The sequence below is a fragment of the Gymnodraco acuticeps genome, unplaced genomic scaffold (genome assembly GCF_902827175.1).
Source record: "Gymnodraco acuticeps unplaced genomic scaffold, fGymAcu1.1, whole genome shotgun sequence".
Lineage (NCBI taxonomy): Eukaryota > Metazoa > Chordata > Actinopteri > Perciformes > Bathydraconidae > Gymnodraco > Gymnodraco acuticeps.
In genome coordinates, this window is record NW_022991991.1 from 678,713 (window position 1) to 706,069 (window position 27,357).

A 27,357-nucleotide genomic window follows, 5' to 3' on the forward strand; every position below is an offset into this window, starting at 1 on the left:
CTTCGGGTCAAATCTGACCGATTTACTACTTTCATCAATCATGTTTTACATTCGATTGATACTGAGAGCATGTTAGCTTAGCTTCTTAGCCTGAGCTAGGACTCGAACGTCACGCTCGTTGGTAGCAGGTCCCGCCCTGTCCCGCCTCAGCTCCGCCTCTTTGCCCTTATTTGGAGAAGGCGGGAGAAGGCGGGAGTTAGACTCTGACGACACCGTCGAGCCGTTAGTGGCCGACTCCGCCTACTAAGGGCTTCACGGCAACTCTGCAGAATCCTATGGGTGACGTCACGGACCCTACGTCCATTTATATATACAGTCTATGTATAATACTGATGAACGTTCAAAACAAAGCACTTTGGCAACTTACCACATACGTTTTAAAATGCTTAATAAGCACCGTAACTTTCATGATATCATTTCTCCCATTATCGTTTGTGTCCGTGAACGGCCGACTGTTGAGTGACGGCAAATGCTGCGGCTGCAATGCATTGTGGGGCAGCATTTTCTCCTCTCCTTTCGGCTAGGGAGGTCCAGTGGTTCCTAAGCTAAAGGAGGTTATAAAGGAAGTTTGAAACCTCCTTTCCTTTCATTTGGAGAATTGGAACGGCACTTATCATGGCTGCCAGTGACGTACTTCCGGGTCATTTCACTTGGTTAGGAAGGTTCCTAAGGTAAATGGACTATTGGACTGGGCCCCAGCTCTGCTGCGGCCAGGCAACTGTCAGTCTGAGCGCCTGTGAGTACTATGGGAGGGAGGCGGGGCTCACGGCAGCACCCGCGGCTCGTTAACTGCAGAACAATGTGAGTCTCCAAACACCAGAAAAGTCGCTAATAACACCATTATAAATCGCTAGATTAGTCGTTAGTCGCTTTTGACACAAATAAGTCGCCGGAGGGTTTGGAAATCCGCCAAATTTAACGAGAAAATCGCCAAGTTGGCAACACTGCGCACCTGCGCACCAGTTATGTGCAGCCCTGGTTATAATGGTTTTGGAGCAGTCTGATTAAGATGAACTCAACAAGCAAACTATACAAAAGTTGTAGAACATATTTGCAAGTGACTAATTTTTTTAAACACCCAATATGTCTTAAGGATTTATAGATATGTCAAATTCCGTAATATTCCAATTAGGTGTGAACTATTATATCCTCCCTATCAGTGTTTCCCTGACATTCCTGTTCTTCCTATATATAGCAATTATCTGTTCAGCCAACGATCCAATCATCCTCCCACTCTTCCCTTTCTTCACGTAGGCCTACTCTTCCCATCATTACCTATATCCTGTTCTCTTAGCTCCTTCTTCCATTGTGTGTGTCACTGACAGCTCTATCTGCTGTAGCCGAGGCACAAAGGGATTTGACCAGTCAGGTAATCCATCTATCTTCATCTCACACTCTCTCTGTGGATGTATAACGCAGCTACTACAGTATGGCTTCACTCTGAAAGAGACTGACAGCTTCATACAGCTCTCAGAGCGACGCTTCAATAGGATTCAAATGTGTATCCTAAAAGGAAAGGGCTATTCAAAAATGTAAGAGGTCTTCACTTTTATTTTCTATTATTTAGCTAGGAAAAGTTTGGAGAAAAAGGGAGTTTTAAGTATTGTTCTCCCCTTTTAGTTGAGATTACATTTTATTCACCAGTTTCCTCAGACCTTTACATGAAAGTCACACATTTACAGTAGTGGGATTATCATTTATTACAATTTATTTTTAACAAGATAAATACAACACATGTTATCATCGCGCTTGACTCCATAAAGTAATTCAGGCTTCATCTCACACTGTTGAATACAATGCCTTCATTGTTGTGTCTCTCTCCCTAATCCCAAATGCACAAACAAGCAGCAGATGCAGACAATGAAGGAAAGTGATTGTTATTTAATATTAGTATTATTAAACAACTCTGTTGCTCAAGGCTGTTCTTCCATAATAAAGCATTTACATATTCTGCCTGTCATTAATCGGGCCACTTGGCATGCAGACTAATTCAAGGATTCAACTCGCAGGGTGTATTCCCTGACTGGATAAAATACATATTACATCTAAAATCAAACAACAAAGGAGTGTGATTTCTTTTCAGTAAAGAAAATGGCGGTTTAACTAAAACCCACGGTAACAACTAGCCATTTGCAATAAACTCTATATCATAAACCCAGCAATGAGTTAGTATTTTACCACTTTCAGTTCACATGTCTTGCTTTTTTGAACAGTTAGATACCTTACATAAGATCTGTGGTACTTATATGATTCTGTTTTCTTCAAGGTTGTGTCTTCCTGGTCGAATGTACTTATTGTAAGTCGCTTTGGATAAAATAAAAGCGTCAGCTAAATGCAATGTAATGTAATGTAATAATAATGTAATAATGGTTAACACAAGCTGAAGGGATTTACACATTGATTTCTACGACATAAAATACTTCAGTAAATACCCCACTGGTGAATGTCTGAAGCTTCTTGTGTCCTAAAAACAGGGGTTTGCTAACAAGTGTCTAATGAGACTATTAAACGCCATCACGCTGAGCATTAGCCGCCTTTAGCCAAGCGGTTGTAAGGTGAAGTAATGTGTCCGTGATGTAGCTAGTATGTATCCTAATGTTAGCTTTTTACTTCTGACAATAACATCTATCGTTGAAATATTGTAAAAGTGGTGTTAATATGTGGAGATTATGCTGCCGAACAAAATGTGTAAGTGTGATAAACATGTGTTTACCACAGATTTTATTTTCCGCGATGTTGCAACATCCGATGGAAAGTCCCATTGCTTTTAGTCGAGGGAGCCCTAGAGAGGCTAAATTCCTGGTTGACCTACACAAATACGTCATCACTGCACCACTTAACTAACCGGTATTGACAAGTAACTGTATCATAAAGCTTTACTATTTATTTTGCAGAAACAAGATGTGTCTCATATGGTTTGGGCAATTCTTCTAAAAAGATAAACTAGCTGTAAAACACAACATTTTATGTCCGTCTGTCTCTCAATGTAACTTAAAAGCTGCTATGTGCCACCGCTCCGTATTATTTCCTTTAAAAACTGAAGCCAAACACTTGTAGTTCTTTCTCAATCAACACTGGAAATAACATCTTATACAGCAGCTGTCTGTCACCCTGTCAATGTATTATTATCACTTTGCACCATTTTATAATTTCTCCAACTCTACGGCTCCGCTTCCTGCCCACCCATAAATCACAAATGCAATCAAGTCGGCCCGATAAGGGCCCTCAAATCACCGCCGGCGACCTAAAAAGCGGACAGGATATTTAACCTCTGTACCCATCAGCAGCCACTTGACACACACACCACACATCATGTATGCTATACCGCTGTGACATGCTATAATTCAGAAGTCTATTACTGATGGCAGTTTTAAACAAGGCATGTTTGTGTGTGTGTGTGTGTGTGTGTGTGTGTGTGTGTGTGTGTGTGTGTGTGTGTGTGTGTGTGTGTGTGTGTGTGTGTGTGTGTGTGTGTGTGTGTGTGTGTGCGTGCGTGCGTGCGTGTGTGTGTGTGTGTGTGTGTGTATGTACTCTATATGTTTGTGACAAAGTGTATAGATGTGTCTCTGCCTGGTAAATATGTGTCACAACTGAATGCTTTGGTACTCTGATTAGTACTCATTTGTTTTCAGCCTCTCTAAGGACATTTTGCTGACGAGGATGCACACACACACACACACACACACACACACACACACACACACACACACACACACACACACACACACACACACACACACACAGTCAGTCAGATGAAAACACACACAGACGGAGGAAAAATGTCAAAATACAACTTGAGACGTTCACCACAGTTCAAGCTGTCAAATCGGAGAAAAATAACATCAACGGCAACTGAGAGGCAAATTTAGGACAAAGACGCCTGGGGAGGAATGAATGTCTGGGAGAAGGAAGGTGTGGAGAGAAATAAAAAATAAAAGCAATAAAAGAACGAGCGAAGACAGGCAGAGCTGTAAGGCTTTCTACAACACGGTTCGGGTCCTGCATTGTCAGTCAGTGCAAACAGCAACACTACAACTGACAGGGTGCACCAACAAACCCACACTCACCACCTCTAGCATTGCTAGCTGAGGCTGGCTAGAGCTGTCTCTAAAATCACCTAAAACCTCAAGAAGGTGACAGAAAGGCTGCATATTTCATGTCTGTCACACTCTCGCAGGCCTGCAAAACGCTGAAGGAAAGGTGCATTTGTACGAGAAAAGTGTCAGAGAAGAGTACACAAATTGAGGATCTATCCTAATCACCTGAATGTATTCAAACAATATCATTTGTGTCATTTGGATTATCTTTGTTATAATTCGTTTTTTCATCCGACATTCATGTTGTTTTGAATTTTCCTATCTGTAAAAAAACAACAACCTGAGTGTAATATGTACGGAGCCCTGGAGGGTTCATAGAGAGAAAAATAAATAAAACGTGGCCACGTTTTACTTTCTCGTGCGCACGCTTTATTAACTCGTGCGCACGTTTTAGTAACTCGTGCGCACGCTTTAGTAACTCGTGCGCACGCTTTAGTAACTCGTGCGCACGAGTTACTAAAGCGTGTGCACGAGAAAGTAAAACGTGGCCACGTTTTATTTATTTTTCTCTCTATGAACCCTCCAGGGCTCCGTAAATATGTGATATTGGGGGATAGAAATAACATTTGATTTATGAAGTATCTTGACTGTTTTCGTTCACCCAAGTCTCTGGACCACGCAGCATTTACACCCTGCAGTCTGGCTGAATATGCACAAAGTCTCTCTAGCATGATTATAATTATATAACATGCCATTCAGAATCATATGAGTGAATGCATGTATAGGCCTTACACAGCCAGGGTTCCCCACACAGGTGTTTTTACATGTGCCTGATTAGACCTCTTCTCAGGACTGTGTGGGCGTACAAACACTGCGCCTGACTGACATCTCCCCCCCTCCAGCTGGCAGGACAACTTTGTTCATAGCTATTGATCTGATGAGATCTGGTGACACATAATTATCAGGAGAGCTCTGCCTCAACTGAACCAGAGCAGAGGTCTGCTGAGCCAAAATAACTGACAACACCTGTGGAAATGTCTTTTAAAGCACTTCCAGGATGTGCAACAACGGCAATTTTGCAGGTTTTTTTCCATGTTACGCTCTGCAAAATTGGTCTTGATAGAAGTCTGTGCACACATAAGATATCAGTATTTTGAATCGAAGCAAAATGTGACACATCTTGATTTTTATTCAGAATGGCGATGTCTCAGTGTCCAATTAGTTCAGTTTCATTGCATGCACAATCCAAATAATGAGTAGGTTATTACAGCAGGAAATGTGAGGAATGCTGTCTCAATATATTTACAGATGGATTCAAATCATAATATTGAAACATTGCATAGGTGTAATGTTACACAATATCAGTGGCGAACCGTGTCTATCACAACTGGACCTTCTGTAGACACACACACTGCCCGCCGCCGCCGCCACCCCCCCCCCCCCCCCCCCCCCCCCCCCCCCCCCCCCCCCTCCGCGGCATTATAATGTCCGTCTTTTCACTGAATTGTCGTCTTGAAAAGGGTACTCACAACAATTCCGCAACAACTTCACCTTCACCTGTTGCTCTTGTCATTTCAACGTTAAAAATAATAAAACGGCATGAATTGCTTCATCGCATTCATCTCAGTGCTTCTCAAAGTGTGGTCCGCGGACCACTGGTGGTCCGTGAGCGCCCCCTAGTGGTCCGTGAGTATATTGGTAAAATTTCACATTTGAAATAAATTAATCTAAGTTTTCCGCACTCTCGCGGGAATATCTCCGCAATGGAGCGAGCTTAAGTTTCACTTTCAATTGCATGATATAGCCCAGCGCAACACCTTCGTCACACATGTTGCCACTTGTTTGTAATCTGTTCTAGAAAAACTATGTGTTTTTTGGATATTTGTGGAGTTAGGTGGTCCGCGAGTGTTTTTTAATTGGTTAAGTGGTCCTTGGTATGAAAAAGTTTGAGAAACACTGATCTAAATCCTCTGTCTCGAGCCAGTTAACTAGCGGGCCTTCTAGACCCTGGAACAGAGTCCTGCATCGGGTCGGTGACCCGCAAAAAAGGTGATTCGCGGGTGGTATTTTTTCAAACGCTTTTTTCCGGGTTCGGTTCTGGGTAAAACAAAGATGATGCGGGTCGGGTCGCGGGTGTTGCATAATAAATATATATTTTAATGTTTAAATCCTTAGACCTCTCCCCCGCGGGACCGCGCATAATCATAACCTCTGCAGCGCATCAATCTGCTGCTGAGCGCGCCACATTTGAAATGGCTGAGGTGAAGCTCTCTAGCGGAGAATACAGCATTTTCAATAACACTTCCTCAAGAGCGAAATCCAACGTCTGGGAGGCTTTTGGTTCTAGATGGAGGAAATAACCAACATCCCACGCTTTTTGAGACAAATATGCAACTGCGTGTGTTAATAATTGCACGTTTTCACTGCTCATATATAGGCGGGTTCGGGTCGGGTTGCGGATCTTGTGCCGACGGGTCGGGTCGGGTTGCGGAACTAATTGGCAATATCTGCGGGTAGCGGGGCGGGTTCGGTATTGCACATCGCGGGTGCGGGGCGGGAGCGGGTCTTGAAAATCAGACCCGTGCAGGACTCTGCCCTGGAACCGAGGGAAACTCTGAAAGAATACGCCCATTGGCTACAAATCAATATATGATTGGTTGAGTCCAAACGTACGCTCTCATTCAGTGCAACGGCATAGACTGTATATATAAATGGACGTAGGGTCCGTGACGTCACCCATAGGATTCTGCAGAGTTGCCGTGAAGCCCTTAGTAGGCGGAGTCGGCCACTAACGGCTCGACGGTGTCGTCAGAGTCTAACTCCCGCCTTCTCCCGCCTTCTCCAAATAAGGGCAAAGAGGCGGAGCTGAGGCGTAGTCGAGGCGGGACAGGGCGGGACCTGCTGCCAACGAGCGTGACGTTCGAGTCCTAGCTCAGGCTAAGAAGCTAAGCTAACATGCTCTCAGTATCAATCGAATGTAAAACATAATTGATGAAAGTAGTAAATCGGTCAGATTTGACCCAAAGACAACAGGAGGGTTAATGCCATATTCACTTAGTAACGCATGAACAACTTTTACAAATATTTCTATATAGTCTGTGTTGGTAAATGTCATCTAGGTTGCACATTTCCTGCTGAAATACATGCATACCAAGTCACTGCGTGGCACTTTGGTTTTGATAAAACAGTGTAGTTCCACTATATAAACGTTACATTCATAATCAAACGAGACAATCTGCAAGATAATTAGCTATTTGGTATTATTCTTAATGCTTGTCATTCACACGTTAATAAAATAAAATAAGTACCGATACATAGCAGAATAATTGTGGCGGTGTTCAGCTTAATAAGCCTTGCTCAACATCATTTATTTAGCTAATACTACAGCGGGCTGCAGGCGAACCAAGTCCGCGTTGCGATGCATTCCTTGATCTCCAGTTATAACGCCGGACTCCGCCGCTGGCCGAAGCTAACGGAGCCCCAGGGTGCTAGCTACGGCCGCCGGGACGCGCTAGCGAGCTAGCACCCTGCAGCCCCGTTAGCTTCGGCGGCGTGGACTCCGGCGGCCCACCCCTTTTAACATTTGCTCCCGTTTAGCATTATGGGCGTCATAGCCATATAGTATAAAAGTCTTACCCAAGGCTGAATCATAAACTAAACTGTATATATGTATAAAGGGTTACGTCCTTAGCTGGCTAATAAGCTACATAACAGGCTAAGCTAACAAGCACACAAACACTTGCTAACGGGGTTAACATGTATAATATTATCATTTTACTCACCGAAAAAAAGCTGAAAGTAGACTTCTTGGAAGATCTGTTAGTACATTCAAGCGCACAGCACGACATTTTAATTATCTGGTATTTGTAACAATATTCCCTAACAGGCACGATCACCACGAACACAGCTAAAGGATCAAGTACAGTAACTACAACTAACTAACGTTGTAGCCTCTATGGTTGTAGCCTAGCAGATTGGACAAGTTGCTGTTAGCTGACAGTGAGGCACGTATCTGTCAATCAAAGTGACCACGCCCTAATGTGTGCACAAACTTTAAGACCTAATATATATATAAAGGGTCGCGTTAGAAAACAATTCACTCACAGATCCATAATCATGAAGGTGGAATCTAACTATATCGATAATAAAATGTATGGAGCCAGGGGTAGAAACATGTTTTTTTCTGCTGTAAAATCGGGCATTTTAACATGGGGGTCTATGGAAATTGCTCCTTTCTGCAGCCATCGCCTATCGGCCAATATATGAACTGCAGTGTGTGGCACTTCCGTATTGGCTTCCCGGCTCTACCCCACAGTTTGCCGCTTGTGCAACGGCCAGGGCATTCTATCAAGGATGTAGAATACCTTGGTTGAAGGATATTCTACCCAGAGACCCAGAACAAGATCTGATTGGTTGCTTTCTTTTCTAACACAAAACCACTGAAATGCGTAGTGCATGGTCCGAGAAGGACAAACAAATCAACGTAACACTGTAATATTACAGATCAACAACACAGATACGATTCTCATTTATTCATTTTATATACATTTTATTACATTTTATTTATATAATTAAATTGATTTTTTTGTTTGTTTTATCTGAGTGTTCCAGGGTATTCTCTGAATACCTTGAAGGCCCTGACGGTTCGCCACTGCACAATATATATTTTTAAGCGAATATAAAATAAGATATACATCCCTAATTTGGATTTTGTTTCTCAAAGCAGCATTTTTACAATAAAAAAATAAAAATAAACAGTGAGTATTTAAAGTATCCCTCTTTCAAGAAGCTGGTGGAGAGGGTGGGATTACAAAGTGGGATTACTTAGAGTAAAGCAATTCATGAGGTTTTGAAGATTAGAAACAGCTTGATAAAAGCAGTCCAATTATCATTCCCTTTCCTTTGTATGTGATGCTAACAATGCCTGAAAAACTTTTATAGACCATAAAGTGTGAATAGGTCATTTCACACTTATAAATTGTAAACCTGTCAGTGAAGAGCTTCTCATTTTCATCTTTGGTGTCTAATACATTGTTTTCTTCACTTGTAATTACTCTCCATATTACCTTGAACCATACTTTCCAACCTTGAGACCTCGGGAGCATTTCCAAAACCACCGCGGTTATTAGATTAACATTAACATGCTTATTGTAGTTGTAAGTGCAATGCCTGTAGCACCATCCTTGATGGAGCATTAGTGTGGGCTGGACCTGGAGTGAGTAGAGGGTGGTGTTATCGATTCTTGTTCTGTTTTCTGTGACTATCTTCCTCACCCTCTCAGACTTTGAGTTGCTCGTGCTACTAAAGAGACACGCTACCATGGAAACCAAACAATGGTGTAGCTGTATTAAAGTCAGAGTGGAAACACTCGTGTGTAAATCTGATTTTGTCAGAAATCGGGAGAAATGCGGGAGAAATATGACCCCGGGAGGAAACCGGGAGAGGACAATGAAATCGGGAGTCTCCCGCGAAAATCGGGAGGGTTGGCAAGTATGCCTTGAACACTCTCTTTATTCACGTTCTCTCTGCTATCTTGTCTCAGCCGCTGCGACAGCTCCATTTCCCTTCAGGGATCATTACATCTTCATCTAATTCACAGAAAGGCTGGAAAATGATTGCCTGTCACCGTTCAAACCGCAAATTAACATGTTTCTGTCATTCTGACTTCAAAAACACGGTGACACACAACTGCACCTCTGGTGCTGTTTTGCAGAATTGACTGGTTTTTCAGAATAACATTCGCAGAGAAAATATAAAGTAGAATTAGAGGAAAAAAATACACACATAGGCTACTGTGAAAAATCAAGAATCAAAGACCAGACGCACACATTTCAACAAGAAAGCAAACAGTTAACATCAGAAAAATATACAGTTTCTTTGAGGTGTAAACAATTGGTTTATATAGGAACACATGCTCTGTTTGAGTTTAAAATCAGCTATACGTATTATGTGAGCATGTGAAGTTGTTGTGAGACCGCTAATCCTGGAATCTGGAAGTTAGCACTTGCTGCATCAAAACAATATGAATTTGATGGGTTTGGTAAACTACCTTCCGGGCTACTTTGTAAGAAAAGCCAAATAATGTGCTCCACAAACTGAATATATTCTTACTTGACTGGCTCATTTTGATTAATTCAAAGTTGTTATGATAAGATATGAATTAGAAATTGATCCCAAAAAAAGGAGATGGAGATTAGCTTCTGGGCTGCTAGCTAGAAAGGCCAAATAACGCTCTGTAATATTTTATCTGTGGCTGACTCGTTTGGAGGAATAGTATTAGTTATGAAAAGATAGAAATTAGAAATGGATTACTTAGTTAAGTTAGCTTCTTACGCACAGAAGGTAACTAACGTTACAAATGTACCAATTTTAACTAAAAACAAAATGTCTTCCTAAACCCAATCAATAGTTTCCTTCACCTAAAAAAGTGGCTCTGGTTGAATTCACATCTTTCACCACGTGTTTAAAATTGATGCCATAAGAGAGTGTGTGCGAACATAGTAAAGGGTCATCATTTGCAGCTGAACAGTTTAGCCACACATTGTTTAGCTTCACCGTTCTCAACAATCCCACTTAAAAAACAGATATGTTTGCAGAAAGTAAAGTTCGATAAGTCCAGTGCACAGTACCTGGTCTGAAGGAAACTCTACAGTCCTGAAGTCAATGAGTGTCTGGTAAAGAAATCGAACTAGATCCTGTTCATATTTTACATTGGGAGTCCAAAAAACCTACTGCACTGGTTAGCTAATTTCCCTTGTGGAGGAGTGATTTTTTCAAGCATGTTTATGACAAAACTTAAATTATTAATAAACCAGATATACTTTCTGCGATTTTGTGTTTGAGTCTTTCTTCCCCCTAGTGCAGTGTTTCTCAAACTTTGTCATACCAAGGACCACTTAACCAATAAAAAAACACTCGCGGACCACCTAACTCCACAAATATCCAAAAACACATCGTTTTTTACAAATCGCCTGAAAATTGTACAAACAAGTGGCAACATGTGTGATGAAGGTGTTTATCTGGGTTATATCATGCAATCGAAAGTGAAACTTAAGCTCGCTCCATTGCGGAGATATTCCCGCGAGAGTGCGGAAAACTTTAATTAATTAATTAATTAAAAATGTGAAATTGTACCAATATACTCACGGACCACTAGGGGGCGCTCACGGACCACACTTTGAGAAGCACTGCCCTAGTGGTCGATAATGACCTTCACCAACAATACAACAAACTTCTTAGCCCACGTTTCAGACGGTACGTATTTTCAATTGTCTGTCCTGGAAATTGCCTTTTCGGATGGATGAGCTAGTAACAAAAAGTAAGTAAGAGTCATTATGAAAAAAACTCTCTCAGCCTTTGTGTCAGTCTGCCAGTTTGTCTCTGTCCTTGTCTTCTTTTTTTCTGGTTTCTTTCAAAGTTTTTGTCTCTCTTCTCTATCTTTGTGGATGCTCATCTATCTGCCTCCTTTGTGTCTTGTTTCCCATTTGCATGGCTATCTGAAGTCTTTCTTTGTATTCTACTGCGAGTATCTCTCAGTCTCCACGTGCCTCCCGTCAAGCATTATCTCACGCTGCATTCTTCGAAGTCACTCCATTTTTGTTTTGTATGGTCTCCTTTTTTCTCTGTATTATAGAAAGGAAAAAAAAACTCTTCAAATTCCTTCAATTGTTTTTTTTGTTAAGAAAGTATCTCACGTTATGTCATCCTCATTTTCTATATCCATGAATGAGATATTCAGTTTCAGTGTCTAGATCACAGAGTTGGATGTCATATTTTTTAGTTGAACATGATGTCTGTCTTTCGATTTGTCAGTGTATTAATAATGTTCCTATGCATTAACACACCAGCACAATATATATGATAAATAAAGCCTTGTAGTGTACACACACTTCAATTCCAACACCTACTTTTCTTTGATTAAGCTTGATGCTTAAGTGCACAGGGTTTTTGTAACTTATTTATTTATACATTTCTCTCAATCATCCTCTACTCCTCTCTTCCTCTGTATATTTTTCTGACTCTCTATCTGGTACTCACTCTTCAAACTCCCCTCTGATCATTTTTCACGTTTCAGATTGTGGCCGTGTTGCTGGGTGCTCAAAACATGGACTGGCTTTGATGCTTGATGTTTGCTTCTCGTGTAAGTTTGTTTCGTTCAGCCTGGGGTTTGAAGGTAATGAGAAGTGTGCGTGAACTATTTTTGGTGTTATTTTACCTTTCTATAATGTTCATTTTTATTTTGAAAATGCTAGAAAGAGCTCAGCTATAAGATCAGATAAGATATAAGATAAGATAAGATATGATAAAATAAGACAACCCTCATGTAGTCACAGTAGGGAAATGCAGGTGTCATAGCAGCAACAGCCATGTAAAACATGGATAATTAGAATACATATTTTAAATCTACGTGACAATACATATTAAAAATGTTTAAAATGTTCACAGATATAAGGATATGAATGATTATGAATTTGCTAAGAATACCAGAGGTGTTCATCTTCAAGTCTGTGTACATTTCCATTTCTAGGTTATCGATAAGTTTCCTGTACCTCACCTTTAGTCTACAAAACATATGAAGCCTTATGGCTATGCAAAATACTTAGCTTCACAAAATATCAGCAGGCATGTCGGTGTTCATATTATTCCATTCCTTACATTTTCCTACACCTTTGGGTCAGCTAACAGATTTGGCTTTCAATATATGTCTTACTTTGAATAAATGAGACTCGGAGATTATTTTGTATTTGTAGGTAAAAAAAGGAAAAACACTTGTACCTATCCTATCTTGTCACATCTAGGAATTGCCAGGGGTGTGGATTATGTTATTTCATGTCAATGCAGGGATGATGAAAAAAAGAAGTTAACTAAACACTCATTTCAATCCAATCATGCCCAACCCAGAGATCTATAAACTGTCAGGACTATGGACTTTATGACAACGGTGTCTAAACGGGGGGCAAGAGAGAAATGGAGAGAGTGATAGCGCCAATCCAATCTTGTCAGATCTACAAGCTGTCTAGTGTGGGTTACGCTCTATGACAACCGTATCAATATTATTGGGGTGGAGCGAGAAAGAGGATTATATGATAACTGTGGCGATAACGGGGGCATAGAGACAAAAGCAAGGAGCTTATTTTCTCCTACATACGTGTACATGCTGTACCCAAATGGATGGCATTAGTGATTTTTGAGTCAACAGCCTGAAATCGAAAGGGAAGCACAGAACCTTTCTAGAGTCACTACTACTCCCGTCTCATTGGTGCTCAGCAAAGCAACCCCAGAATACTGTTCTCCACCATCAACCGCCTACTACGGCCCCCTGACGCCCCTCAGCCCTCAGGGGCTCCCGATCTGTGCTCCAAATTCCTTGACTTCTTCCAGGCGAAAGTCGAGGCCATCCATCAGCAGCTCCTGGTGACTGGCCCTTCCCCCCTACCTGCACCTCAGCCACCTGGTAATGCACCCCAAGCGCCGCGCCTCTCCCACTCCAACCTCTCCTCCTTCTCCCCTGTGGATGCTCTCCAAGTGGCCAAACTGGTCAGCTCGGCCAAGACCTCCACCTGCTCCCTGGACCCCATGCCCACAGCCCTGGTCAAGGACTGCCTACCCACCCTCTGTCCCTACATGGTGGTCATCATCAACGCTTCTCTGGCTCCTGGTATAGTCCCCACCAGCTTCAAACTGGCCTCAGTCACCCCCATACTCAAAAAACCTGGCCTGGACCCCGATGACCTCCAGAACCACCGGCCGATCTCCAACCTTCCCTTCCTCAGCAAAACTCTGGAAAGAGTGGTCGCCGGCCAACTCCATCAGTACCTGTCCAACAATGATCTCTATGAGCCCTTCCAATCCGGCTTCAGACAGCAACACAGCACTGAGACCGCCCTCATCAAGATCACCAACGATCTCCTCATTGCTGCTGACTCTGGCCGCCTCAGCATCCTCATCTTCCTGGGCCTCTCTGCAGCATTTGACACCATCTCTCACAACATCCTCCTCACCCGCCTCTCAGACCTCCTAGGTGTCACTGGCACAGCGCTGTCCTGGTTGACATCCTACCTCCACAACAGGAAACAGTTTGTCTCCATCAGTGGCTCAAACTCAGCCCCGGCCCCAGTCCACCACGGTGTACCCCAGGGCTCTGTGCTTGGCCCCCTCCTGTTCACCATTTACATGCTCCCCCTCGGCCAGATCATCCGACATCATGGACTCAACTTCCACTGCTACGCTGATGATACCCAATTGTATCTCAGCACCACTCCATCCTCCCAGCTCCCCCCTCAGTCTCTCATCAACTGCCTGCATGACATCAAAGCATGGATGTCATGCAACTATCTGAAACTAAACAGCATGAAAACAGAGCTCATGGTTGTGGCACCCAAGGCCCTGCTCCAGAAGGTTGGTGACTTCGTCCTTGAGGTTGACGGCTGCTCCATCTCCCCATCTCCTGAAGCCCGCAACCTGGGTGTCATCCTCGACTCCACCCTTTCCTTCCATTCCCACGTCAAATCTGTGACCAAATCGGCCTTTTATCACCTGAGGAACATTGCCAGACTCCGACCGTCACTCTCGGAGTCGGTTGCCGAAACCCTAGTCCATGCATTTGTCACCACCCGCTTGGACTACTGCAATGGTGTCCTGTTCGGGGTTCCCAACAAAACCCTGGACAGGCTCCAGTATGTCCAAAACTGTGCTGCTAGGGTACTCACGCACACAAAACCGTGGCAGCACATCACTCCCACCCTCATCCACCTACACTGGTTGCCGGTCAAGTCCCGCATATCCTACAAAATCCTCCTCCTTACCTACAAATCCCTCCATGCCCTTGCCCCCCAGTACCTATCGGACATCCTTCACCCACATGCCCCACCCCGGAACCTGCGGTCCTCAGACTCTGGCCTGCTTACCACCCCCCGCACCAAACTGCGAACCTACGGGGACAGAGCCTTCAGTGTGGCAGCCCCCACCCTCTGGAACGTTCTCCCTGCGGAGATACGCAACATCCCCACACTTGAAGCCTTCAAAAGGGCCCTCAAGTCCCATCTGTTTGCCAAGGCTTTCGGCCCCTAAATCGATCTGTTGTTCTGTTTGTCTGTCTTTTGTTTTGTTATGTTTGTCTTCACTTACTTGTGAAGCGACCTTGGGTCCCCTGAAAGGCGCTATAGAAATCGAAGCTATTATTATTATTATTATTAGAGCACAGACCTCTTTATGATTGTGTGTGAATGGGTTTATGGGGTCGGAAAGACTGCCAGTTATCTATAGGGCGACTGCAGCTGAGGAGGCAATTGATCGTCTTCCAATTGTAGGGTCAGTGGTTCAATCCCTCAACCCTGTAGCCAAAGTGTTGAAGTGTCCTCTTGTCATGATACTGGTGTTATTTAGTTTCCTGTTTTATTTTTAAATGCATTTTGTCTTTGTGTCTAGTCTTGTTTTGTATTACTTCCTGCCTCTGTTTTTCCTGCCTGTTTGATTGTCTGATTCTTTTCACCTGTGATATGCCCTCCCCACACCGAAGAAACTGAAGGATTGGCGTTAATAAAATGTATTTTGTCAACAAATGTTCACATAACAAAGCATAATACTACTTAATAGTCAAATCAAATCAAATCAAATCAAACGTAATAGTATTGCTTTCCACTAACCTAATACTGTATGTGAAATCTGTTGACATTATACATTTATAAATGAAGTCAACGTTTCAGTTTTCAGTGCAGCTGTGCCTCTGATAAGTGATTATTCCTGTGTCGGTTGGTTGTCAATGTTTCCCTTTTTTTGTTCTAATTTCCGTGGATCTTTATATTCCCCAATCTTCCCAGTTTGTTCCTCATTTTGACTTCCTGTTTTCTGTTATGCTTTATCTTACCTGCTTCACTTATTGTCATGTATTTTGTATCTATACTGTATATGAATAATGCTCGCTTTTTTCTTATTTAAACCTGCCTCCCTGTTTTATACTGCTTTGGGTTCTGCCATCCTTACCCACCCCATGACCCCTAGGGCAAGATACTAGACCCCAAATTACTCCTGATAGCATGGCTTAACGTGTAGATTTAAGTAGTTTTGATAAAAGAGTCATCTAAATGAATACTCTTTAAAGATCTTTGCATTTTAAATGAGCCTTGGTTCGATGAATTGATGAATTTCACTGGAACTTCTGTTATTTTTGTGGTTCTTATAGCAGACTACAACAAAACAGTTTAGAAAAATGGCTATGTATTGAAACACCATGGTACTGATACTTTATATTGCCATTAAAGGTCCATTAATGTATGAGTACATCAGCAAACTTGACATCATAAATAAAAAGACTAAAAGCTAGAGACAGACAAGAGACTGACAGACGATTTGTTCTGGCCCTGCCTTATCAGATCTACACTACAGTACAGCGGTCAGGGCAGTGCACGGTCATTAAGTTGCCTATAATGAGAAGGGCTTAAAGGACGTGATGGCTATTGCCCCCGACAACCACCTCCCGCACCGATGGATGAGACGGATAACTGACACCAGACCTATATACGCAGAGAGAGACGGACTGGCATGGCGATCATGCCTGCTCAATCGTATCAGATCTTCAGTACGAGATGATGCCGTGGTGAGCACTGTCTGACAGATCCTCCCTCCACCACTTCTGACATGTCAGAGACAATGATGGGGAGGAAGAGAAAGGGAGAGATGATGATGATGTATGAGAGCAATAATTGACATGACTGAGAGATTATGTTTGATGAAGAGAGAGGGGAGAAGAGAGGGGATCAGGGGGGTGCGATGTGAGAATGATACGATTAAGGTCCCCAGAAAATAAAAGACTGTGTTTGACTGTGATGATCTTCATGCCTAAAATAGTGATACATTAGTCAAAGGAGCCTTATTATGCTTTCTGGGTTTTCCCTTTCCTGTAATGTGCTCTATAGGTTTTAGTGCATGTAAATGGTCTGCAAAGGCTCAAATCCCTGTGTTCCCTCCAGAGGTACTTTCTCTCCCAAACACTCCCCCCGTGCCTGAAACGCCTCCATTGGACTCCTTTGTTAACTTTCTTAACATAGTGACATCACTACTTAACAAGCATGCTTCTATTGGCTGATGCTCCAACAAATTGGCACAATAAGGCCCCTATCTGCCAACAGGGAGAATCATAGGTATTTAGTGAGTTTAACCTTTCTTTATTTGACTAAACTTTCAATAAAAGTAGGCCGGTGAGTCAAACACAGAGTTTGTTTAAAGTAAATCTGTGTCTCAGAGGAAGTTCTCACTCACAGCTCTGCTGTTGGCAACATGTCAGTGCATTATTACACTGACCTAGACCTATTCTGGCTGAGTGCATTCACAGTTGATTTCCTGACACCATTATCTGACCAGAGTAACAGTTACATCTACACAAAAAAGCCAGACAAAAAAACTGACACCAAATATGTTGATCAGATCTAGACCATTTCCCATCTAAATCATACCCTCAAGACAGTGATGACATTACTCGACTTTAACAACATATTCAACATTGTGGCAAATTGTACACTTCTCTAACTGGCCTTTATCATACTGTGCATGTGAATTTAAATGCCGCTTTGGAAGAAGAGTTTCCCTTAAACGCTCAGGTCAGAAAGTGTGACAACCATGAGTGTGAGTTTGGAGAGAGTGGGTGACAACAGTGAGAGACAGAGCAAAAGGGCAGGAGTGTGTGAGAGATGGAAATGGGTAGACGGGCGGGTAGACGGGCGACTGATTGCCATTTGGCGCCCGACAGGCGGAGAGAGAGACCCAGCTGGGGTCGTGTCACGATCTGTCTACCGAGTTATATCAGTCCACCAACTCAGAGTGACAGAAGGAGATATAAGGAAAAGTTAACATATTAACCTTTTCTACTAATGTATTCAAAACGTTTTAGCATACTACAGCGAGTAATGTTTGCAACTTTAACAATAACAAGATAGAAAATGTGAGTGAAGGAATACCTACATTTGTTTAAGAATAAGAACTACATAAAAATATGCATTACTATAAACCTGCAAAATCCAATTGAATTGGTAACTTGAATTGGTCTGGAACACACCATAACATTTAAAACCTGCAATTACAAGACATCCACCAAAAATTTACAATTTCCAACAGCATCGAACATTTTTGTGGTTTCTATGTATGTACTAGAAATTAATAAACTCAAATATGGTTGGTAGACCGTCCCAAAGTCACGCAGGATTATGAATTTGAGCATTTTAAAGAAGTATCAGTTATAATCTGCCCTTCCAACTGATGCAGCAATTTGCACATGAAAAACTGTGTAGGACTCCAAAATTGGATGTCAATTATGTTTTACCATTATGATGTCCTGAATAATGTCTTGAGAAAAAATTCTACTTGTAAGTGAAAAATGTGGGAAGTGATTTGATCAGAAGGAAAATATACCCATGCAGCTTAACTGTATTTGAAAACTGTCAAGACCAACTGGCCTCTCGTGTCAAAATCATATCTATAGCTAGCCTAATGTGTGTGTCCCTACCTTAACACATACAGTAGGTCATTACAACGTTTGCTGGATTCCATAAAAGGGGGGTTAGGGTTAGGGTTAGGGTTAGGGTTAGGGTTAGGACAGAGCTTGAACAGAAACACAAAAAGACAAGTGTAGGCTGGTACCAGTAGGCAGGGCAGGGTCTATGGTGGGTTTCTCCCAGGAGTTGACTTGTTCCCAGGTGAATCCATTGGTTCCGAGGGAAACGCTGTACCCACAGCTGCTGTATGACTCCTCAAACGTACAGCCACCTGAAAAGCAGAAGAGAAATATGCCTACATTAACAGATGCCATTTTTCTACTGAGCAAGCAGTTTTTGGTCTATATTGTTGTACAAGGACAATGCAAGTGTGGATGAACCTCAGACTTTTCAATGACATGTCGAATAACAGCCATCCACTCAACTTGGAATATGTATCTGGACTGAATCATACCAAGACATCTCCTAAAATGAAGCTGGTATAAAAAATAGAAATGCATCGACCGCTGGGTAAGCGACAAGCCATCGAGCAACTAAATGAAACATCGGTTGAAAGGATGAATTGTGTCATATTGCTACAACTAAAAAGACAGTTGACAACAAAACTTCCTCTTTCAAATACCAACCTTTTTTAGCATGTGGATAAGCCATCTGGATTCAATAAAGCAATGGCAAGCAGTGCCAATTAAAAAAGCTGCACAGGAAATACAAATGACTGATAGCAAACACTGAATGGCTGATTCAGTCCATTAAACAATAACAAAATGGGCTTTGATATAATGCAAGTCTATCCAACGCGTTGGTACTACCCATATTTGTGATTATGTTCTTTGTTTTCAAACCACATCTTTGATCACATTAATGAGCTCTGAATTTCGATGAAATGTTGAAAACAGAGCCTTTCTAAGCTGCTCGGGTATTGTTAACACTTTTATAATTGGTAATTAAGTTATCAGCATGAAATGAAAGAGCCGGTGCATAACTGACAGGGGCTGTTTATCAGAAAGAGAGCAGAGGGGAAGAGAGGAAGAGAGGAGGAGAGGAAGAGTGATAGTGAGACAGAGTGTGCCTTTACATGAGAGGGAGTGATGGGTAGATGAGAGAAAGCTTTATGTGTCAACATGATTAAGTCACAGAGTCATGTCGTTATTTCATGGCCCGGATAAGACACATTTTCCACCACATTAACCTTCTCCGCTGGCCTGGAGCTCACATCCACATACATAGCTGCGCTTCCCTAATTAGACATGCTTTGACACACAACTTATTTAATTCGTTTTGAAGCATTGAAACGGCCAAACGTCATTGCTTTATTCATTAATTCACCACTTAATGTTGATCATATTTCCTTATTTTTATCTGCCTCTTTGCTGCTCCCCAGAGTGCATTTGTCTCTTTAAACCTCATTAAAACAATAGAAAGATTTTTTTTTCTTCAAAATGTAAGCTGCGACATACAGAATTAACAAAGAGGCATTTAGTGAACATAAGGGTCTATGCAATACTTGAAACGTAGCAGTAGTGATCATCATTTGGGCAAAGAATGTTATTGTCGAGAGTGATACATCTTAACTATTGGATTGATTTCCAATACACTATACAAGATTCATGGTTCCCAGATGAGGAATTCTAATACCATGAATTATCTTACCATTTTTTGATTTAGCTGAAATGCTCAGAATTATTGAAGTAAATGTGCAGAATTTGTCTAATTATAAATGCTAGCATGCTAAACTGGTGAGCATTTCTCTAAACGTCTTCTTTCTACATTGCCATTGCCAGCATGTAGGCATGCTAGCATTAGCATTTAGCTCAAATCCCACTGGGCCTAAGTACAGACGCACTAAGCCGTCTATAAGTATGTTTTTTTTTCGTACATTTTAAATGTAGCAAATTTGTCCTAACAATTCAGGTTCTTAAATATAAGAGGTGTAACATTGTAGAACACATATTGTAAGACTTAATGGGGCCCTATTATTCTTTTAGGGCAGTGTTTCTCAAACTTTTTCATACCAAGGACCACTTAACCAATAAAAAAACACTCGCGGACCACCTAACTCCACAAATATCCAAAAACACATCGTTTTTTACAAATCGCCTGAAAATTGTACAAACAAGTGGCAACATGTGTGATAAAGGTGTTTATCTGGGTTATATCATGCAATCGAAAGTTAAACTTAAGCTCGCTCCATTGCGGAGATATTCCCGCGAGAGTGCGGAAAACTTTAATTAATTAATTAATAAAAAATGTGAAATTTTACCAATATACTCACGGTGTGGGGGGCGCTCACGGACCACTGGTGGTCCGTGAGCGCCCCCCACACTTTGAGAAACACTGTTTTACGGGTTTTCCCTTTCATGTAGTGTGTTCGGTTTGTGTGCATGTAAATGGTCTGCAAAGGCTCAAATCCCTGTGTTCCTTCCAGAGGGAGTTTCTCTCCCACACACCCCCCCCCCCACCTGAAACGCCTCCATTGGACTCCTCAGTTTTCTTCAGTAACATAGTGACATCACTATGTAACACTCACACTTCTATTGTCTAGCACTCAAACACATATAGGCTAGGGGGAGAGACATCTCTGATGCAGTGGCCCAATCACAAAAGAGCCGATCAGCTAACCAATCAGAGCAGACTGGGCTCTGGTTTCAGACAGAGGGTGAAAAGAAGTTCTGCAGCACAGGCAGTGTGATACAAATAAAGAGCTTTCTGAACATTAAAGCATGGAGACATGTCACAGGAGAGACACTACATATAAATATGAAACATGGACATTAGCATAATAGGTCCTCATATTCCCAGGTGCACTGTCCAGACTGTGGAATACACACATAGCCTACACCCTAAAATCTGAAATAAAAATGTGTGGTATCGTTTTGATTATGCCTCCTTAAGCAAGACTTACATCAACTGGGAAATCAAATTCAAAAGAAATCCCTATCTGAAGTCTGTTTGAAAAACAACCTCCAGCAGTGCGAAACTGGGAAAAACACAGTTTTTCTTAAAGATATGAAAATAGCTTTTATAAATTAATCAATACTGAGATAATTAGCCTTTATCGCCCCCTCATTGTTGGGTGATCTCATTAGAAATGGAAGGAAATCAAAGTGATCTCATTAAAACAGAGTTATTAACAGCAAGGTGGGGGTGGGAGGGGGCTGTGGGGGATCTCGCATCAATATTCAATATCAGATCTGCAATTTGAAGACCAATATCAAGGGATGAGAGAGAAGTAGCTCACAGCGATAGACTAGACTGGGTGTGTGTGTGTGTGTGTGTGTGTGTGTGTGTGTGTGTGTGTGTGTGTGTGTGTGTGTGTGTGTGTGTGTGTGTGTGTGTGTGTGTGTGTGTGTGTGTGTCAATGCCCCTGATCTAGTTTGCAAATCAGTGCAACACCTCCCTGCCCCACGCCTCATTGACAGAAACACACAAACATAATCACACGCAAATGCCGCGTGTCGGAACATTTGCATAATGAAAATGAAACACTGGTCTGATTGTGGGTATGAGCTAACACACATGACCACCGCACAGTGAACTGAATGTGGTGCATACTGAAGGTGTTTGGGCTGTGAGGGTGTGCGCATAAATGTTTGTTAATGTCTATGTACGCACATGCCACCAATACACGCAGAATCCCTTCATCTCTGCTAATTACCATTCCTGTAACCAATATAATCAAATATGAATGTGATGACTACAGCATGCTAATAGGCACACGCACATGCAGTGAGAGAACAACCAGTCAATATTGATTTAAAAGTGAACTAAAAAGTTTAAACATGTCCCTCGTTGTTTACACAGAAAGTTATTTTGGCTACATTTATTCTGTCTTTTATTGTCAACATTGCATCCAACCATAAACCGCTGCAAATATTTCCTTTAAATCTGTTTTTTCTTTTGTCATGGCAACTTTTGAAATGTGTTTCAGCTTTTGCTTATTATATGTATACATCTAAAAGAGACAATATACGCCAGAGATACGAAAGCAACAATCATTTGATCTTTTGTCAACATAAAAAAGTTTAAAGAGGCCCTATTATGCTTTTTGTTTTTTTTACATAGGTTTGTGTGCATGTAAATGGTCTGCAAAGGCTAACATCCCTGTGTTCCCTCCAGAGGGAGTTTCTCTCCGGGTCAGGGGGAAAAGAGGTGCTGCAGCACAGGCAGTATGAGAAAAATAAAGAGCTTTTTGAACATTAAAGCATGGAGACATGTCCCAGTAGAGGCACTACTCATTTGAACCTGAAAATGAGCATAGGGCATATCTAACCACAATGGCAGAAGGTCAAAAAGCGAACTATCTTTGCCGAGTAGGTTATTTCTTTTGCTTTGTTTGTCCTGTAGGATTACATCGTAATTACTGACACTTTTGTGTGGTCGTTCAAATAACTCGTGACTTTTGTCGTTTTCCATGGTTTTGCCAATGTACCTAAATGGGAATTGCTTATTGAGTAGCATTTGGCAAGGTAAACAAAAACGCATTTTCCTCATTAAAGAGCCTCGCATAAACACAAACATTGAATCTAATTATTTCACAAGGCTTTGAATGGCTAGGATGAACCTCGCACCTTGTTATCTGTTCTTGACAAACAGAGTAATTAAACAAAAACAAATTCACGTCAGCAGTGAGAGAAACGAGTGGAAATCTGAGTGTTGATGGTTCACAGCTAATTAAACATTTAATCTATGCAAGAGCTCGTTTAACATTTGTATTTAAATAACTGCAGCTTTGTAAAGCAACCAGCCGCAGAGAAAGCCTTTCCAGACATTTGATCAGTTTCTAATTGAGTCATTCCAAGTCTCAAATAATTAGTCTGGATGATCATGGATTTCATCCTAATTCTCAATTAAAAAAATGTTTCAGGCATTTTTGGCAAATGACAATGTACCAAAGCTTTATAAGAAAAACCAGACACATATTAAAAAGGAGTACATTAATAGGTAAATATATGAAATTCATGTCCATTCCAAGTGATGCATTTTAAGTGATGGTTTATTTTTTTCAATTCATCTCAAACAGGAGATTCTAAATGTTGGTATCGATGTGTGAGTGTTTGTGTATCTGTTGTTTTTTGTAAGTTGGGGCATTTATAGCATTTGATTCTTTAAGAGAATACCTAAAATATTTATTTTGAGAAAATTGAGTGAAGTTAAATGTAAAATGATGAGTGGTTAAAGCTATTTATCTCATTTTAATTAGAAAATTGACATATTTGTTTGAATCAGTGATGTCATACTCTACCTGTAGTGAGCAAGGCTGAATAGACAGCCCACATTTTCCTGACATATCATTTTATTACACTTATTTGGATTTTATTTTATTTTCTGGAAAGTCAACCACTTGTGCGTGCTTTTTGAAAATGTGTGTTGGAAACCCTCATCTAACCTCAGGTGGTTTCCAACAAGTGATAAACCCAGGATTAGCCCCCCTGGTAGGAGCACTTCCCAAAGCATAACAGTCGCTATCTTCAAATATTATAAAAAAACATTTGAGAACATCTGTCCAGGGACTACAGATGGAAAGCACATTTACAGAAGCTAGTGATGTGCACTTTCCCTTCTAAATGAACTAATAATATACAAAATAGATATCTTGAATGAGAATTAATGGAATGAGCTAATTTACCTATTTTAAATAAGTATGACCGTTCGACCTATTTGGCATCACATTAAAATGTATGTTTAATAGTCCACCGCCGCTAAGACATCCATTAACTAGCATAGCTATCTGTGTAATATGTAAAGAGGTTATGCATGCATTCATAAGTGATGATTCTGCTTGAGCTCACATCCGTCCATTTACACATGTATCAGACTGTATCACTGAGACACACACTGACATTATGCAAGCAACCTGGCCTTCAACCAGAACCCCCGCCCCCCCCACACATAAACACATCCTCTGATGATAACACTTATTTAAGCAGAGTCCCTTGTCTTTTTCATGTTGAGATTCCCATTCCCCCAAGGCACCAATAGCAGCCATTACAGCCAGTCATGTGAGCCAAAGCTAACACAGTGCGACAGGACCCTCTGAGTCCCAGAGCGGGGGGGGGGGGGGGGGTAGAACGTCTCTAAAGAGTCTGTTTACTGCTCACTTAGATAACATCTACTGATCCTGAGTGTGTCTCACTGGGTCTTCAAGTGTGTGTGTGTGTGTGTGTGTGTGTGTATGTGTGTGTGTGTGTGTGTGTGTGTGTGTGTGTGTGTGTGTGTGTGTGTGTGTGTGTGTGTGTGAGCAAACCGAGGACATGTTGTTGTGTGTTTATGTGTGCGCAAAGCAGTTTCCATGTGAGAGGTTGGAAGTACACACATATTCACAGAAGTCTACTCATTTAGAGTTGGTTGATGCATCTTTTTAGTACCTAGTCTGTCAACATTCCCAATGTAGGTAAAAATGTAAATGTTAAAAATGTATTTGTATCACGATATTTAGTAAGATTCATTTCATTTCACCCAGATCATTGAAAGAAAGGTTATTGTAAATGTTATTCATTTATCTTGGATATTTAGTAAATATGAATTACCTTAGTTCAGGTACTTTGACTTTTTTGGGCGGTTGGACTGACTTGCATGTGTGTGTGCATGCATGTGTGTTCCTATCTTGTCTCTTAGTTAGCTCGTATTAAACCCACTGTCAGCTAACATGCCAAGACCGTTAAATATTCCCATTAAGTCATTTAAAAACATATGTCAACATATGCCATCTGCCTCTGTGTTCCCCTCACACACACACACACACACACACACACACACACACACACACACACACACACACACACACACACACACACACACACACACACACACGTGCGCACACACACACACACACACACACACACTCACACACACACCCCCTGCGGCACATAAATTCACTGGCTAAATACTAAATGCCATTATTGCCACCCCAGTAGGCTCGGATAATAAGAGAAGGCAGACAGAGGTTTGTTAGTATTAAACACAGCTGGGGCAATTGTGCTTGAGGTGTGTGTGTGTGTGAGAGGTGTGTGTGTGAGACATTTCCTTGTCTCAGTTCTAGTTGTTGTGTATGCTTGTGTGTGTGTGTAGGGGCGGGGGGGGGGGCTGTTAAAAGGAGACGTGTTTTCCTGAATGGTCCATGTACATTTTTTAAGTTATCTGCTACTTAAATCAATACGAGACCTTCCCTATAACCTGTAGTTGTGCATGAAAGAACACAGAAAGAAATGTCGCCCCGGATCCCTTCTCCCTGCTGTGACAAACACGTCAAGCTTCATCACCACTAACATTACACACACACCCCCATAACACATACACACAAATTAATACCTGTACATACATCTTCACTCAATTGAATCAATTGGTTTGGACAGAGGGGTGACTACAAAGGGTAACTAGAAAGAATGGATGCATAGTAGACACACACACACACACACACACACACACACACACACACACACACACACACACATTCACATAAATACACACTCCCTTCCACCCACACTTGTCTTGTGTTGAAATGACTTGTCGTAGTAAATTAGAGCACAGGAAGTTGACACATCAGACACACACACACACACACACACACACACACACACACACACACACACACACACAAAGCTGATTCAATTGATATGCTCCCTCAAGCTGCTGAAATTGTATTCCGCCTTCAAAAGCACACTTTACCTGACCCATGTCAAATGTAAACACATAGAAATACCAAGTTCACGCAGTTAAGCAGCAGACATGTGGGTTTAGTCTGAGAAAGTTGGACCACACAGAGGCCCTTTTTGTGTGCAGTAAAACCACGCTTAGCCCAGAAGGGAGACCAGCGTATCCCATGTTTTGGAAGATATGTTATAAAAAGACTGCTGCAAGTTTAGATGGATTTGGAAACTTTTCAAGGAACCTTTTTAGGAACACAGGAATATGTTCAATGTGGAAACCCTGTTTTGGGTTTTTTAATCCCAACCCTAACCCTAAACATTCTCTGTTCAATGTCTAGCTAAAGGCCCAGGAACTATCAAATAGATGAAATCTAAACATCACTGATTGGTCAAACAGGATTGTAAACTGCTACAAGATGATAAAGAAAACACTATTAAACGCTCTTAATCATGAAATCATGGATGGAAGTTCGGGGGAGATAAAGAGTTGTTGAGTACTTACACAAAAGCCCTACCACATGTTCTACCACATGTTCATTTGCCCAATGTTCATTCAAACATCAAACAGTTGTTAATTATTCACTGAAACAGTCATTTTGTTTTTCTACATAACCACTCCCCATCACCAATGGAACCAGGCTGACTGTGTGCAGTGTCATATCTGATTCAGATCATACCAAGTGAACATGTGAAAGACAACATGTTTGTCCTTGTATAGGTCAACAGATGGCATCCAACCTGACTCTACACAACACTCTCATGACCTGAGCTATATAGGTCTGACACTAATCATGTGTCTCACGCTGACAGCCATACCCTGGCCTCTAAAACAAGAATTAATCTCTTCACAATAAAAACTAAAGATGAGAGGTAATTTAATAACTCTTTAGAGATTGCCAAGCTAAATAAGGAAATCCTGTTAAATTACACTCAAGCACCCATTCATCCATCAGGAGAAATCACAATAAGCCAACATTCAGATTAAGCTTTTGATTCTGTATGTATATGAGGCAATGGCATATGACCATTTTGGGCTATGCTGAAGGTAGGAGAAGGTCCATGTCGTAGATCAACAATGTCACAAACTTTACTAGGACATTTGTTAGAAATATATATTTTAATAGATTTATTTGTTATTCTTTACAGTGGAAATGTAGGGTTTGTAGTGGCCAAAACTGCTGCCGTGGG

General features: G+C 41.5%; 1 protein-coding gene across 19 annotated transcripts in view; it reads right to left on the reverse strand.

Annotated features, from left to right (window-relative positions):
• The window catches only part of ptprt (protein tyrosine phosphatase receptor type T), a 397,778-nt gene that overhangs the window by 324,048 nt on the left and 46,373 nt on the right, over window positions 1–27,357 (reverse strand). For all 19 annotated transcript variants that reach the window (XM_034201114.1, XM_034201107.1, XM_034201120.1 and 16 more), the window contains exon 2: window positions 18,669–18,794. In XM_034201114.1, the coding sequence (XP_034057005.1) occupies window positions 18,669–18,794 (126 nt within the window). The remainder of the gene's footprint in view (window positions 1–18,668; window positions 18,795–27,357) is intronic.